The sequence below is a fragment of the Arachis ipaensis genome, chromosome B5, assembly GCF_059453495.1.
Source record: "Arachis ipaensis isolate K30076 ecotype BB chromosome B5, ASM5945349v1, whole genome shotgun sequence".
Lineage (NCBI taxonomy): Eukaryota > Viridiplantae > Streptophyta > Magnoliopsida > Fabales > Fabaceae > Arachis > Arachis ipaensis.
This window is the reverse complement of record NC_142440.1, coordinates 148,622,847-148,638,117: the sequence shown is the minus strand read 5'-3', so window position 1 is coordinate 148,638,117 and position 15,271 is coordinate 148,622,847. Positions and strand designations below refer to the sequence as shown.

At 32.3% G+C, this 15,271-nt stretch overlaps 2 protein-coding genes across 2 annotated transcripts; both read left to right on the top strand.

Annotated features, from left to right (window-relative positions):
• The first annotated feature begins 764 nt into the window (after positions 1 to 764).
• LOC107644401 (bark storage protein A) lies at positions 765 to 5,740 on the top strand. Its single transcript, XM_016348244.3, has 5 exons — positions 765 to 1,110; positions 2,720 to 2,787; positions 2,871 to 3,026; positions 4,106 to 4,366; positions 5,243 to 5,740. Exons 1-5 carry the CDS (start codon positions 888 to 890, stop codon positions 5,588 to 5,590), a joined length of 1,056 nt encoding a protein of 351 aa, XP_016203730.1. The 5' UTR covers positions 765 to 887; the 3' UTR covers positions 5,591 to 5,740.
• A 721-nt stretch (positions 5,741 to 6,461) lies between these two features.
• LOC107644400 (putative E3 ubiquitin-protein ligase LIN-1) lies at positions 6,462 to 13,925 on the top strand. Its single transcript, XM_016348243.3, has 15 exons — positions 6,462 to 7,264; positions 7,467 to 7,895; positions 7,985 to 8,070; positions 8,200 to 9,327; positions 9,410 to 9,554; positions 9,927 to 10,184; positions 10,265 to 10,571; positions 10,775 to 10,899; positions 10,980 to 11,096; positions 11,336 to 11,467; positions 11,562 to 11,684; positions 11,974 to 12,084; positions 12,166 to 12,312; positions 12,733 to 12,987; positions 13,331 to 13,925. Exons 1-15 carry the CDS (start codon positions 6,485 to 6,487, stop codon positions 13,346 to 13,348), a joined length of 4,161 nt encoding a protein of 1,386 aa, XP_016203729.1. The 5' UTR covers positions 6,462 to 6,484; the 3' UTR covers positions 13,349 to 13,925.
• The last annotated feature ends 1,346 nt before the right edge of the window (positions 13,926 to 15,271 follow it).

Below are 15,271 nucleotides of genomic sequence, written 5' to 3'. Positions count from 1 at the left end.
AGAGCAAAGTATTAGTCTACTCTTGCATAATAATTCTTTCAAGGAATCCTTATGATTATTGATGTCACTTAGTTTAGTGTAAAGTCCTTAATAATGTTTAGAACAAAAACTCGTGTATCTTACATTCTCATATTTCAATGATTAAGACCGTATATACAAAGTAATTATCAATTTTATTTAAAAACTTGCGTGTCCTATATATATATATATATATATATATATATTTTCAATGGACACTAGCTAGTTAGAGGTCAACTTCTATCACCGTGAAGGAATGGACAATGGAGAGATACAATTCAAATTGTTCACCACGTCATCATTATCAAGTCTTCTCCATTAGGCTGGAGTATTGATAAACCTTGATTAGGACATAGCTTGGGGCGAAAGAAATGATAATACATTATATTTTATTTTTAAAAGATTTGATGATTGGTCTTTGGAAGCTATTGGCTTGCTCCTGTTTTCAAATATAGCCAGTGGAATTAAGGACACAACGTAACTAATTAAATTGAAAATATTCCCATTTTTTTCCATAACCAAAGGCCACGAAGTAGTCATAGGTTTATATGTATATATATACGTGGACACGTGATCAAGTTGTATACTTCTTCTTATACTATATATGCATGAGATAAAATAAACTGACATTATTAAAATATTATTATTAGAATTGTTAGTAGTTGAGAGTGAAGTTAATAATTAATAAATGAATATTTATAAGGTTAGTTGATAATATCTTATATTTATGAGATTTGTAGTTACATTATATTTATTTGCTATATTTTCAAAATATATATAGTTAGTTAAAGACAACTAGGTATCTATAAGGTCATCCATATATAAGGTTTGGGGTTACTAGGATTATTAGGAGAAGTTGAATTAGAAAAATGGGGTTATTAGGGTTACTATGTGGTGTTGTGGTATTGGGAAGAATGATGATCTGTGTGTATGGTTCAGTTATTCCAGAAGCTACATGGAAAGAAATAATGAAAGTGAATAAGGAAGGGACATATATTGGTATAGTGGTGCCAAATGCCTTTGAGCTCAAACCTCTTCTTCAATCACCTAGCTTTGTGCCTCATCACAAGTTTCCTAACCTTGATTTTGCCGGTAACATTTTATAAACTCTTGTTACATTATTTGATATTATTATATGAATTTAATTATTATGTACTGATAATATAAAATATTTTATAAAATCATCTAATTATATCCGTTTTTTTAAATGAATATTTACACAATTATGTAAACTAACATGTACGCATCAAAATTAATTCTACTTAATATTGTTATGTGTGCTTTTTAACTATTTTCTTCCTCTTTCTTGTTCATGCAAAATTAAAAGCTGGTTATTGTTCTTGGGAAGTTGGTCTTTTTTCATAAGTAAATCTTTAATCTCGTCACTCGTTCGTCACTAAAAGTAATACCTCAGGATCGAAAAGTAAAGAAAAAATTGTTCATCATCATCAGAGAAATTTGTCTCTAGTTAATTTTTTTTTTACTGGATAAGTTTATTTGCCCTTCACTAATTGATCAAACAAATGATATATTTGTTCTCTTCATACATGTATGAATTTTGTACCATATATGACTAACTTGTTATTCTTTTTCGAATGGTGGGAGTCAAATTTATTGTGAGGCACATGTTTTTCTTTTTTCAAATTATATTTTTATTACACATACATTTTTTAACATATTTTGTACGATGTGACTAATATTGTATTATATTTATACCTACATAATTTGGCTCAATTTTATGGAAATGGATCCTATATGTGCGCTTTTCATCGATATGGAATCAAGGAGGGTTAGACTTGTATGTGGGGCAGATTTTTGGCAGCTTTTGGGAGAAGAACTCGGACCGTCTGAGTTCTTCGTTAGTGAATTTCTCTCTCCGAAAACGCATAGTCCGATTTGGGATGGTGGAGAAAAAAAATTTTGGTGCATATAAATCGGATCCTCCGATATGCTTGAGTTGGAAGATGAACTCGAACGGTCCGAGTTGCATGTTGAGAGTGTGAGTTGATGAAGATTGAAGTCGGACTGTCCGTTTTGACTAGAGATGGCAATCTTCTTCATGAACCGGGATATGAAAACGCTGGAACTCGGAGGATCCGAGTAGTGAGACCCCTGACACCACACCCTTGTGAAGACCCTCCCTACCCCATAATGCTGTCCAACTCCACTCGAGCTCCAATAACAAAAATAAAAAGCGACATAATTTTAGTATTTGAATTAAATAAATCATATTCGTATCTAAATATATAAAAATTGGCCCATTAATAATTATAAATTAGATAAACACTCAACTTTGCTCAATCAAACACTTTAATCCTAACAATTTTTATTATTCTACAATTTTTTAAAAATTATTCATCTCAGATAAATTAGTCTATCCTTCATTTTGAACGGAGACTAACTTATCTTATAATAATATTTATTAAATTTAATAATCATCTTATAATAAAATTTATTAATAATTTATTTGTTTAATATACATATATTGAAAATCTTATTGAAAGCGGCAAAAAGATCAATTTGTTGAGAACCTTTAAAAATAATAAAAGTTTATTAAAAATAAAAATATTTGATCTAAAATTATTAAAACTTTTAAATATTTACTCTTAAGAATTTGTTTGATCTCATTAATTTTTAGGGTGTAGATAATAATAATAATAATAATAATAATAATAATAATAATAATAATATAACAATGCAGGAAAGCGTTTTCGCATTGGTGAATTGGAAAAGAAGAGGGTTGTAGTTGTTATGTCAGGTTTGAGCATGGTAAGCTTCGGTTTAACTTTTGATTTATATTTCCATTTTTTTTAAATTGTTTGTCTAAGTTTTTTTAATTTCTTCTTATGTAGCTTAATTCCGGGCTTTCAACTCAATTGTTGCTTACTCTCTTCAATGTAGAAGGAGTTCTTCATTATGGAATTGCAGGGAATTTAAATCCAAATCTCCAGATTGGAGATGTTACTATTCCTAAGTATTGGGCCCACACAGGACTTTGGAATTGGCAGGTAGACTTATAACTTATATTACATAATTGAATAATTATATATATAATCTCTTAATCCTTTTCCTAATTAATAACTATTCTACTAATTTATCTACAAATAATAAGTAAATGAGACGTACAAAACATTAAGATATATTTAATATTTTTGGAACAAAATAATTAATCAAGATTTTCCTTGTTTATTAATTAGTAATTAGAGTGATATATGAATATATCATTATTGTATTTAATTTCTTTTTCAACTGGATTGGTAATTATGGGGACTAGATCTTTTGAATTTTTTTCTCAATTATTAACTTTGTCAAGTTTGATTTATAATTTATTATCACACAGTCTTTAAGAGAAATAAAGAAAAATGTGAGAGAAAATTTTGTATGAAAAAGTCACACTTGAGACTTGACAGTATCTAAAAGAAAATTGTCTCAAGTAAAGATAAACATTTTCATGCTATTATCTGGATGTCTAAATAATTAATAAAAGAATATTATATATTTATGAACCATAATTACTTTATTCAACATGCTTAAAGTTAATCATCACATGATAAATAAATTGCTCTAAAAGCTTATTATCACAATATTTTTTCTTTATAAAATTTAGTAGGGACTCTATTTATTATCCATAACACCATCAATTTAGTCCTAGTCAGTTGTATGTTACTATAGTCACCATTATTCAATAGTCAGAGCAATAGAAAAGTTCTAACTTAGAACTGAAAGCCACGTAAACCAGCCAAAACTATAGTTTATAGTGTAATAAATGAGAACTCTCGGAGACAAGTAAGTTTTAGTATTTTTTATTATTATTTAGTAAACACAAATATTAAATTATTTTTAATAAATAAATTTTATTAATTTATATGTATAAATTTTTAAAAATGTGAATACAACTTATATTAATTTATGTGTGCAAAATTTTAATAAATATATGTGTAAATTATATGTCTTTTGTGTATATAATTTCTGTAAATATAAATGTAAATTATTGTTAGTAAAAATGATAATATTTATTAGCTATATAACATTGTTCGTAATAAATTTGATGTAACTACTAATAATCTACTATGATATAATTGAGCAGAGGTTTGGAGATGGTCCTAATGATGAACTAGCTTTGGAAGTCAATGGTGATTACAGTAGAAAATATGGTTATCTTAAATTTTCCAATTACAATAACTACACAAAAGATTCCAATTATTCTAAGCCAGTGAGGAATCTTCTAAACAATGTATGGTATCAAGCAGAGGAAATTTTCCCAGTGAATGGTGTTCCTGAAGTTAGGCAGCATGCTTTCTGGGTTCCAGTTCACAAGAAATACTATCAAATTGCAAAGAAGCTTAAGGTAAAATATAATTTCAAACCCAATTTCACCTTGTAGGAAAATGTAGAATTTTTTTTTTTTTGCTTAAATTATTCTAGACATGCCTATAATTTTATTTAACTTTTAGTTAGCTATTTCTAGTTTTTTTTTTTTATAGGAGACTCGAACCTGCAATCTCTTAATTGAATATGGGGAGACTATGCCATTTGAGCTATTACTCATTGGCTAACTATTTCTAGTTTAAAAGTGTGTAATGATGTCTTTGTATTGTATACATATTTTTTAACCTAATCTCTATAGTACAAATTATTAGAGTATTATTAGAGTTGTTAGTAGTTAGAAATATGGCGGTTGATAATTTTAGATTTATCTAATAGTTAATTATGTGTCTATAAATAACTTTGTATTGTCTTATTATTATGAATATACAATCCATTTTCTTAGTCCCTTCTCATGAGTTCTAACATAAACATTGCTAATCACATTTATATAGATTAAAAATTTTGTATTTAAAACCTCTGTATTGGATGATAAAATTTGTAGGTTTTCTAAAAAAAATATGTACAATATAGGATTTAAATTAGAAGGACTTTTTTAAAAAATGTTTGTATAATGTCAAGATAGTTAGAAATAATTAAAGTTATAGGAATTTGATTGAAAAATTCTACATAATATAAAATTTAATCACAAGATTTTAAATTAATAGAATGTAATTAAAAATTTATTGAGATAACAACTATCTCTAAAATAGTTAATTAAATTTGATTACTGATATATCAACCTAACTATAGGCCTAAATTTATTATTATAGAACCCAAAATAAAAAAACTAAACTTTTCCTCAAATTTTAATCTCTAATTTTGTGTAACTGATTGCTTTGTTTATGATTCACTACAGAATGTTAAATTGAGTGGCTGTGTGAACACAACAACATGCTTGCCAAGAAATCCAAGTGTGGTGAGAGTGAAGAAAGGGATTACTGCCAATGTGTTTGTTGACAACCAAGCTTATAGAGAATTCTTGAACTCCAAATTTGGTGCCACCCCAGTGGACATGGAAACCGCCGCAGTTGCTTTAGTTTGTTTTCAGCAGAGAATACCTTTCATTGCCATTAGAGCACTATCCGATTTAGCTGGTGGCGGTTCTGCATTGTCCAATGAAGCATCTTTGTTCACCTCTTTAGCTTCCCAAAATGCATTTCATGTTCTTCTCTCATTCATCTCCCTATTGAAAATTAATTCTTAGCTTTGGCTTCCTTTGTTTTTTTTAATTGTTGAATTAGCTTTTCAATTAATCAAAAAGTGTAACCCCTAGTTATTCTCAACGGCTATGGGATTTTAGTATATTATTGTTTAACTTTCTCTTAATAATCTAAAATCAAATCACTCTTGTTTAGCTTGCTGGTGAAGGGAATTGTTTGGTTCTTTATAATAATAATAAGAATAATATACGGTGATTAATTAATTTCTTTCCTTTAAATATTTCTGAATTAAAAAATTGAATAAATATCTAAATTAACCTTCAAAAAATTTTAGATCCAACATTTAGATTCTTATATGTTTTAAAAGAGCAATGCTAGGGGGCAGCAACATTTGTGATTAGTAGCCATTAACTAGCCATCAATGATGATTTGATGGTGTGAGATTTCATCCAATGGCTCACCTTTTTCTACTGGTTACATGCTGGCCAAAATACAATAAAATTGCTGGCCTCTAGACTTTTCCTTTTTAAAAATCTTTAAAAATTACTCTCGTCGAACATATTAGTCCCATTATTATTTTAAAAGTGGACTAATTTATCTTATAATAATATTTTTGAGACATAATTATTTTATAGTAAAATTTATTAAGATTGTATTTATCTAACACATATATTAAAAATTTAATTAAATGAACAAATTTTCATACAAAAATATAATTATCAAACATTTGTAGAAAATAAAAATGTATTCGATTTAAAATTTTATGAAAAGTAATTTCGAGGTTTTCTCTAAACAATTTGACTAGAGGGTTCAAATGGTCATTTCACATTGCCGTCCAAACCATTTCGCGCCTTCAAATACCATCAGAATATTACCGAGTGTACTATACTCAACTGAAATCTTAACCGTTATTCCCGTTAGAACCGTCCTCCGCCGCTATGACTACAGCCGTCACGGCCGCCGAGATTCTCCGTCACACCACCGCCTTCCTCTCCGACGTCATTTCCAACCGCGATCTCCGCCACCGCCTAATCTCCATCCTCCACCAAGACACAACCACCGCCGCAATCTCCGACGAATCTGCCGCGAAACTCGCCGCGGATACTCTTGAAACCGCGATCACGCTCTCCAACTTCGCCTCCCGCTCCTGCTCCCTTTCCCTTGCTGAGAAGCTCCTCCTCCCTCTGTCCGACCACCCGCTTCCTTTCTTCCTCCTCTCACTTGTCCACACCCTCCACAACCGCCACCTCGATGCCGCTGTTTCTCTCCTCCGTTTCTTCCGTTCTAACCCTTCCCTCGCCCGATCGGAGATCGCACCGGTCCTCTACGACCGTCTTTTCTCCCTACAGCTACTCTCCGTGTTCCGGTGGCTGCTGGAACGGAGAGCGCAGATCCTCTCATCATCTTCGGTTTCGGAAGACGCTACTCACTCACTGTCGAAGGTGAGCGAGGAGCAGGCGTCGAAACTGAGGGAGCTGGAGAGAGAGTACGAGGAGATTCTGGATGAGAATTGCAGGGCTGTTGCGGCGCGTTTCGAAGAGGTTTTGGCCAGTGAAAATGCGTTCATTAGTCCGCCATTGCTGGCGAGGAAGAGCTCAGGGGAAGCCGGCGGGGCGGAGAACAATGTGGAGGTGGAGGAGGTGGAGGAGGACGAGGAGGAGCAGTTAGTGATGGAGGAAACAGAAATGATTGCGTTGAAGAGCGGACACTACGATAATGTAAGGATTAATATGCTAATTTTTTTATGACCAACAGATTAATTAAACTGAGACTTCTTTAACATCGAAGGTTTAGAATTTGATCAAAATTTTTTTGAGAGAAGCCAAATTAAACCATTCACTGCTCTATAAAGAAGAGACAATTAGGATTCTCTTGAATTTGGTTGATGAGTTTTGAACGATCATTATGTCACTGTTGTAGCCAATATGGAGCGAAAGGGAAGAAGCCTCCATTGAGTTTTTGAGCAGTGGTTCTTGCAGCAATTCCTCCTACGCACCATTTTATCCACGAAGAGTCTCTCCCACAATCCTCAAACCCCAAAACTCTTCACAAAACTTGGCATCACTCGCTGATGAAACCAAGTCTTCATTGGTTGACAAGAGTTTGACTAGTTCCTCCTCAGAATCAGAAGCAGAAAGAGAGATCACTAGTACTTCATGTTCGAAGAGGACCCCGAATCTGGTTAGAACCGGAAACAAATCCTTGAGTACTCCCAAAATCCTTAAACCACAAAAATCTGCAAAATGTTTGATACCACCACCCTATTTAATAAACTTAGCTGATGAAGCAGAATCTTCTTTGGATAAGAATTTACCTTGTTCATACTCAGAATCTGAAGCAGAAAGTGAGGTAGTGGGGACTAAATTTCTTATATATGATAGCCATTTTAGACTTTTAGTACTATAAGCTGCTGAACTGGTGAAATTTTGTCCCTGTAGGAAAAGGACGAAAAGATAGCACTACTGGAGCCTCAGAAATTCCAAACCCCAAAACAAACAAAAAATATTTGTTCAGGATCCATGTGGTATGACTATGTCATGCTTAATTGTTTCTGCATTTTCTAATTAAAAAAAATTATGGTTATAATATACATGTACCTTAATATTCACCTAAAAATTTTCATCTTCTAAGCTTGCATTTCTCCTGTTTTTAGTTCTCCAGATTATAACATGGAAGACGAACATGTGCCTCCAGAGGACTTTGTCTGTCCATTAACAAGTAACCTATTTGATGATCCTGTGACCCTTGAGACAGGTCACACATTTGAACGCCATGCTATTGAAGAATGGCTTAAAAGGGGAAACTTAACTTGTCCCATCACTCGCAAGAAGCTGCGAAAGACTCGCTTACCGAAAACAAATCTCGTGCTCAAACAAATAATCTCAAGCTGGAAAGAACAAAATCTCAATTCAGTAGTCGAAATGCCATGTGACAGTCCACATGTAGATACTGAGCTGAAAGTGGAGTGTTCAACTTCTCCTAACAGTGTCATATCAGAGGCGACGCTTGATGGAATGATGAGCGAGTTGCGCAATGCAATCAACAAACTGTATATGTCAGAGGTGCTTGAGGAATCTGAAATGGCTGTGCTTCAAATTGAGAAGATTTGGAGAGAATTGAACCTAATAGTTGTTGATATCCATAGTATGCTATCAAAACCTCCTATCATCAATGGATTCATGGGGGTGCTTCTTAAGTCTTTTGATCCAAAGGTGCTGCAAACAGCAGTTTTCTTGTTAACTGAGATGGGTTGCGTAGACAGTAATGTTATTCAGACGCTTAGCCATGTTGACACTGATGTAGAATGGATCAAGACTCTTTTCAAGAAAGGTGTAAAAGAGGCTGTGGTGTTAATGTATCTCCTAAAACCTTCCACTATCATTCTTTCAGATATGGCAACAGTGGAGGCTCTCATTGCAGTTGTAAATATGAAAGAGGAAGAATTTCTAGAGATGTGTTTGAGTCCCAAAACGGCTGCAGTGCTTTTACTTGCGCAGGTTGTTGGAAGCAGTGAAGAGAGCATTGCATCTTCAGTTGCACAGGCTGTGTTATCCGAAAGAGAAATTGAAGCTATAGTTGGCAGTTTGGGAGCAGAATGGGCAGAGGAGAGGGTTGCTGCGGTTGAGATCTTGTTAAAATGCATGCAAGAAGATGGTACTTGCAGGAATATCATTGCTGATAAGGCACAATTATCTACCTTTTTGGAAAGCCTTGTAGGTGCAACTGAGGGAGAACTTTTCAAGATAGTTAAATTTTTATCTGAGTTGGTAAAACTGAATAGGTAAGTTTACATTTTACAAACATGAATTAAGCTGTATTGTTTATGATTGGGGTTTGATTCTCTCGTATATGGTTCTGTCCAGGAGAACAGTCAATGAACAAATCCTTCACATTATAAAGGAAGAAGGTCCTTTAAGCACAATGCACACTCTCCTCATTTCTCTGCAGACAGCTCATCAATTCCATTTTCCAGTAGTGGCTGGCCTCTTACTCCAACTTGATCTTCTGGTTTGAATCTGTCTCTTACTGCCTGATCCTGACTATATCCTCTTTGATTCCTTCATCTTTGTGCAAGTCACTTTAGAGTTCACTAACTTATAGACTTATTGATAGGAAAAAAATTGAATGTTTTCTGGGATACAATTCTCTGAATGATTGCCTCTAGGTCCGAAATGCTGAATTTGTTAGATAAACCATAAAAATTGAATGTTTTCTGGGATACAATTTCTGAATGATTGCCTCTAGGTCCGAAATGCTCTGAATTCGTTAGTAAACCATAAAAATTGAATTTCATCGCAATATGTAAGATGAGGCTCTCCAAGGCCTAAACATGCTCATGTGAAGGGGTATATTAGATATAAAACCTTTTGGGATTTGCAGGTGGAGCAAACAAAGATGAGCATATACTCTGAGGAGGCAATAGATACTCTTATCTCATGCTTGAGAAAGACTGATTACCCTGCTGTCCAATTAGAAGCTGCCAAGATAATTGCGTCACTGCAAGGGAGATTCAACTATGCCGGAAAGTCTCTTAGCCGAGAAGTCCTTCTTGAACGTGCTGGTCTTGACAGAAGCTACAACAATTTTCTACAGATGGACCAAATCAGCAACTTCAACGAAGGAATTGAAGCATCTATGGTAATGAACAGTTCCAAAGAAACCGTGTTTCTGAATTAATGATAAGAAATGCTATAGGCCTAATTAACCATTATCAACAGAAAGAAGAGAATGCAGCTGAGGACTGGGAAAGAAAAGCTGCATCAGTTCTAGTTAGCCATGACTGTGGTTTACTTTTTGAGGCTTTAGCAGATGGCTTGAAGAGCCAAAATGAAGAACTACGCTCTGCATGCTTTATATCAGCTACATGGCTCATATATATGATCACCATTCTACCAGATACTGGAATACAAGGGGCAGCAAGAGTCTTCTTTCTCAAACACTTCATATTCATATTGAAATCTGCCGAGGACACTGAAGACAGAATCCTTGCCATGCTTGCTCTTAAGAGCTTTCTTCATTTTGATGGTAATTCTTGTATATGTTATTTTTGCTTCTGAATTACTTATTTATACAAAAAATTACAGTATAAAGGTGTCTCTGTATATATATAAGCCTTCCAGTTCCAGCAGAATAATTTGCTCGATCTGTTTCGAAATAAATACTCGAATGCCTGGATGTCATTGGTTTAAAGTTTAGAAAATGATTACTGTACTTCTTTTGAATTTCAGATGGCTTACGTGATCTTACTTCCTATGCGAAGGATATCCTCAAAGCACTGAGAGAATTAGAGGGGTTCTCTCCCATGGCATCAGAAATTATGAAGGTTTTGGTTGAAGAACCTGAATCTAAAGCAGTAAGTTCAATTTGTGCTTGAACCATTTTTACGATACAGGAATAGCAAATCACACACTTTAACGTCCTTGATTGGAACAGGACATCTGGATTCATAAAGAGGTAACTAAAATAGATTGCAGTGGGAATGGAGAAGTTCTTTCTATCATTTGCTTTGAAGATAAAATCTTTTCAGGGCATTCAGATGGAACTATTAAGGTACTTAAGGATAAAAGATTGTTCTTGTCTTCTTAATTCTACCGAGTTGGAACAATAGTTGAGTTGTCTCTGTGGTCTCACGATATCATGAGTTCAAATCCTGAAATAAGCCACTGATATAATTATTAGATTATGTGCCTACATTATACCTTTGGGTGTGGTCTTTTCCCGAATCTTGTGTTAATGTAGGATGTTTATGCACCAAATTGCCCTTTAATATTTATTGTGCATGTTTGAAGGTGTGGAAAGTAAAGGAAAGCATACTCGATCTCTTGCAAGAGATTAAAAGGCATACGAAGGATGTTACAAGCTTGGCAATTTCAGAATCTGGCGACAGATTATACAGCGGTTCACTTGATAAAACTGTAAAGGTAATATATTTTTAATTTGCAGCAGTAAGTAACTACTTTCAACGACATGCAAAATGCTTAATATGTAATATGTATGTGATTTCTTGAATATCAGGTCTGGTCCATTGAAATGGCTGCAATACATCATGTACAAGAACATGATATGAAGGACCACATTCATAATTTAGTTGTGACCAATAGTATGTGTTGCTTCAGTCCTCATGGAAGTGGCATCAAGGTACTCAATTAATAATTTGTTTACTCAGCGATTACAAAGTGGCTAATATGTGAGATTATGATATGCCATATCCCAAGATAAATGTAACTGACAAATAAATATCATGCTTGACACTTTTGTCGGATCTGCAATTTGTAATACTCCCTCTGGTGTACAATATCCATGACTTAAGTAGATAAATTTTTGCCTAATTTTGGAACAGATTTAGTACTTCACCCAAATAATGAAAATTCTTTGCATGTAGTCCTTCCTCTTACATACTAAACTACTTTATTTGCTATTTCTTCAGGTTAAGTCATGGAATGGAGAATCTAAGTTGTTAAATTCTAATAAACATGCAAAGTGCTTGGCGCTTGTTCAGGGGAAATTATACTGTGGATGCCATGATAGCAGCATTCAGGTATGAAACTATCAACAGTAGTTATGAATTTTGTGCAAGTCCATCGTGATTCTATTTCAAAAGGACATTGTTATATTTCAGGAGATCGATTTGGCCACAGGAAAACTCATCAGCATTCAAAGTGGTTCCAAAAAGTTACTTGGGAAAGCAAATCCTATTCATGCACTGAAACTTCATGGTGAATTCATATACGCTACTAGCTCTTCCTTTGATGGATCTGTCATAAAGGTATCCTTTGATTTTTCAATATAACGCATTAAATATTCAACCATCTCATTAACTTTTTTTTTAATTCTCCATATAAACATCATGGTTTTGTGTGTGCAACAAATTTTTGGATGTTCATATGTTAATATAATTACAACGAAAAAGAAAATAATTTCTTAAGATTCAAGTAGTTTATTATTAATTTAAACTCTTATTTAAAATGATATTTGATTTTATGATTTATGAACACAATTCACGTGATACCCCAAAAATACTGAAGAATTTCTCCTTGAATAATGATTTTGACGGGTTTATTTGAAATTTTCCATAGAAACATGGTGAATATATTATATATGTAGCATAGAAGATGTTTTGACCAGTTGATCTATGTGTTTTTCACATCTGATAAAATGTTAATTTCTAAAACAAATATATGTACAGATATGGAACACAACCAATAATAATCGTATACATATGGTTGGATCATTGCAAACTTCATTGGAAGTGCGAGCTATGGCAGTAAGCTCAGAACTAATTTATTTGGGGTGTAAGGGAGGAGCTGTGGAAATTTGGGATAGAAAGAAATACAATAGAATTAACACATTGCACACCGGATCCAATTATAGGGTTGTTTGCATGGCTTTGAATAGCACTGAGGATATTTTGGTAATTGGAACCTCGGACGGTCAAATTCAGGTAATGCTTCCCTTTTCAATAAAAACTCTAGTTTGAAAAAATTAATTTTTAAGATTGTTCATATATAAAGTTAGCATATCAAAGCTTCCAATAGCTGTCACCAAAAAAAAAGCTTCCAATAGCTGCCACAACATTTTTTGAAATTACAAATAAGCAATCATTTTTATAGAAGGATTGACTACTACTAGTAAATTTAATCCAATTATCACCATGATTTTGGTTAACTAAACATTTTTATTTTTCTTTTCTTTTCTTTTCTTTTCTTTTTGTTTCTTTCATGCTACTCCCCCGTTTAAGACTTACAATACAAGTACTAATAAATTAATCTCTGGTAATTCCGCAGGCATGGGGTGTCAAGTAAAGAAGCTAAGGCTCGAAGTTTTGTTAGAGAAGCCAACATAAATTTGAGTTAATATTTAAAGTGGTTCCTAAATTTATAGTTGAACTTTAATGTTGTCTTTAAATTTAAAATTGTTTTAAATTTATTTCTGAATTTAACAATGGTCGTCCTTAAAATATTTTTTAATGACAAAATAATGATGTAGTTAGACGGAAACCACACTGAAAATCACCCTGAATCGGTAAAACGTCACTGTTTTATTTTTGGCGCTCAAATAGAACATAAATGACGTCGTTTGGGATATTTTGAGGGATTTTAACATGTTTAAGGGTAGAAAGCCCTCAAGATACCCTAAACAATATTGTTTCTGTTCTATTTAAAAACAAAAAATGTAATGACAACATTTTATCAGTTTAGCGTGGCTTCTATCCAACTACTTCATCATTTTGTCGGTAAAAAGTACCTCAAAGACAACCATTGTTAAATTCATCAGGGATAAATTTAAGACAATTTTAAATTCAGAAATAATATTAAAGTTCGACTGCAAATTTAGAAATCACTTTAAAAATTAACTCTATAAATCTTGCTTAAATATGAAATGAAATGCATTTAACCTTATGAAGGCTTTCTATTGGAGTATCCTTCATTACAATAGTATATTATTGAAAAATTATATTTTGGTCCAATTTCTTGAAAAATATATGCTGTAACGAATCGGTCCTAAATCAAAATCAAGCAATAAACCTAGCGTTTTTAAGATGAAGGTAGTGAAATTAATTAAGCGAATTAAGAATTTAAATTAAATTAGATTATTTCATTAAAAAAAAGAAAAAATTATATGGTGGTCTTTTCTACTCTTGAGAGGTCAACTAATATAAAATGCACATTAGTGAAAACGATTGAAACGAAGAAAATATACTGTGAAAAAGGTTACAAAGACAATATTTTTAGAACCAAAGGTCAAATTAATCTTTGAAAAATTATCTATTTTTAAACTAATTCTTAAAAGATATTTTTAATTAAATTTGTCCTTTAAAATTTTAAATTAATCGTGTTAGTATTTTCAATTCTTTTACGGTGTCAAAGTTTGTTGATGTTGTACGTTAAGTAATATCACAACACATATTTAGTAGTTCTAATTTATTATTAACATGATTAATTTATGAAATTAGATTAAATCAACCTCAAATTGAGATATTTTAATACATCTTAAGTTCTTTCTTCAATTAGGTTTTAATTTGATCTAATTTCATAAATATATTATATTAATAATCAATTGAGATTTCTAGGAGTGTGTTGTGATGTTACTTAACATGCTACATTAACAAATTTTGATATCATCAACAAAGATTAATATGACTAATTTAAAATTTTTAAAAGATGAATTTAATTAAAAAAAATTTCGTGACTAATTTAAAAAATAAGTGATATTTTAAAGATTAATTTAACTATTTACTCAATATTTTTATCAATATTAGTTAATGCTTTAGAGCTAACGTTTTAATTTTATATTATTAGAATTTAGAATTTAAAATTTATGGGTTAGAATTTAATATAAAAAATTTTGTTAGTTAAGTAACATTGTTCATATTAGCTAGAGATTGGTCTGGCTACGCGACGGATTTCCTAGTTCAACTCGATTTATAATTAATTAATTAATTAAATTTGGAATTAAAATTAAATAAGATATTTTCATGAGAATGTATAAATCTGTATATACTGTGGCCTGCCGTTATTTATGAATCTCTACTCGAGAGGTCAACTAATATAAAATTCACCATGAGGTTTAACGATTCATATGCCGCAAAATATTCTAAAAAAAAAAAACACAGATAGATCAAGGAGTATACCATCAAGCATAGCAAATATATCTAAAAACCACTCCAATCATTTCGATATATTTATTATCCATCTATCTATCAAATTATTGATTTTCATCCTCCT

Bases quoted from the DNA above. Each gene is read 5' to 3' on its own strand.
- LOC107644401 (XM_016348244.3), top strand. From the start codon at position 888: ATGGGGTTATTAGGGTTACTATGTGGTGTTGTGGTATTGGGAAGAATG. The intron at 2,788-2,870 runs GTAAGCTTCGGT...CTTCTTATGTAG, and splicing joins TTATGTCAGGTTTGAGCATG to CTTAATTCCGGGCTTTCAAC. The intron at 3,027-4,105 runs GTAGACTTATAA...ATAATTGAGCAG, and splicing joins CAGGACTTTGGAATTGGCAG to AGGTTTGGAGATGGTCCTAA.
- LOC107644400 (XM_016348243.3), top strand. From the start codon at position 6,485: ATGACTACAGCCGTCACGGCCGCCGAGATTCTCCGTCACACCACCGCC. The intron at 10,572-10,774 runs GTAATTCTTGTA...TTTGAATTTCAG, and splicing joins GAGCTTTCTTCATTTTGATG to ATGGCTTACGTGATCTTACT. The intron at 10,900-10,979 runs GTAAGTTCAATT...TGATTGGAACAG, and splicing joins AAGAACCTGAATCTAAAGCA to GACATCTGGATTCATAAAGA.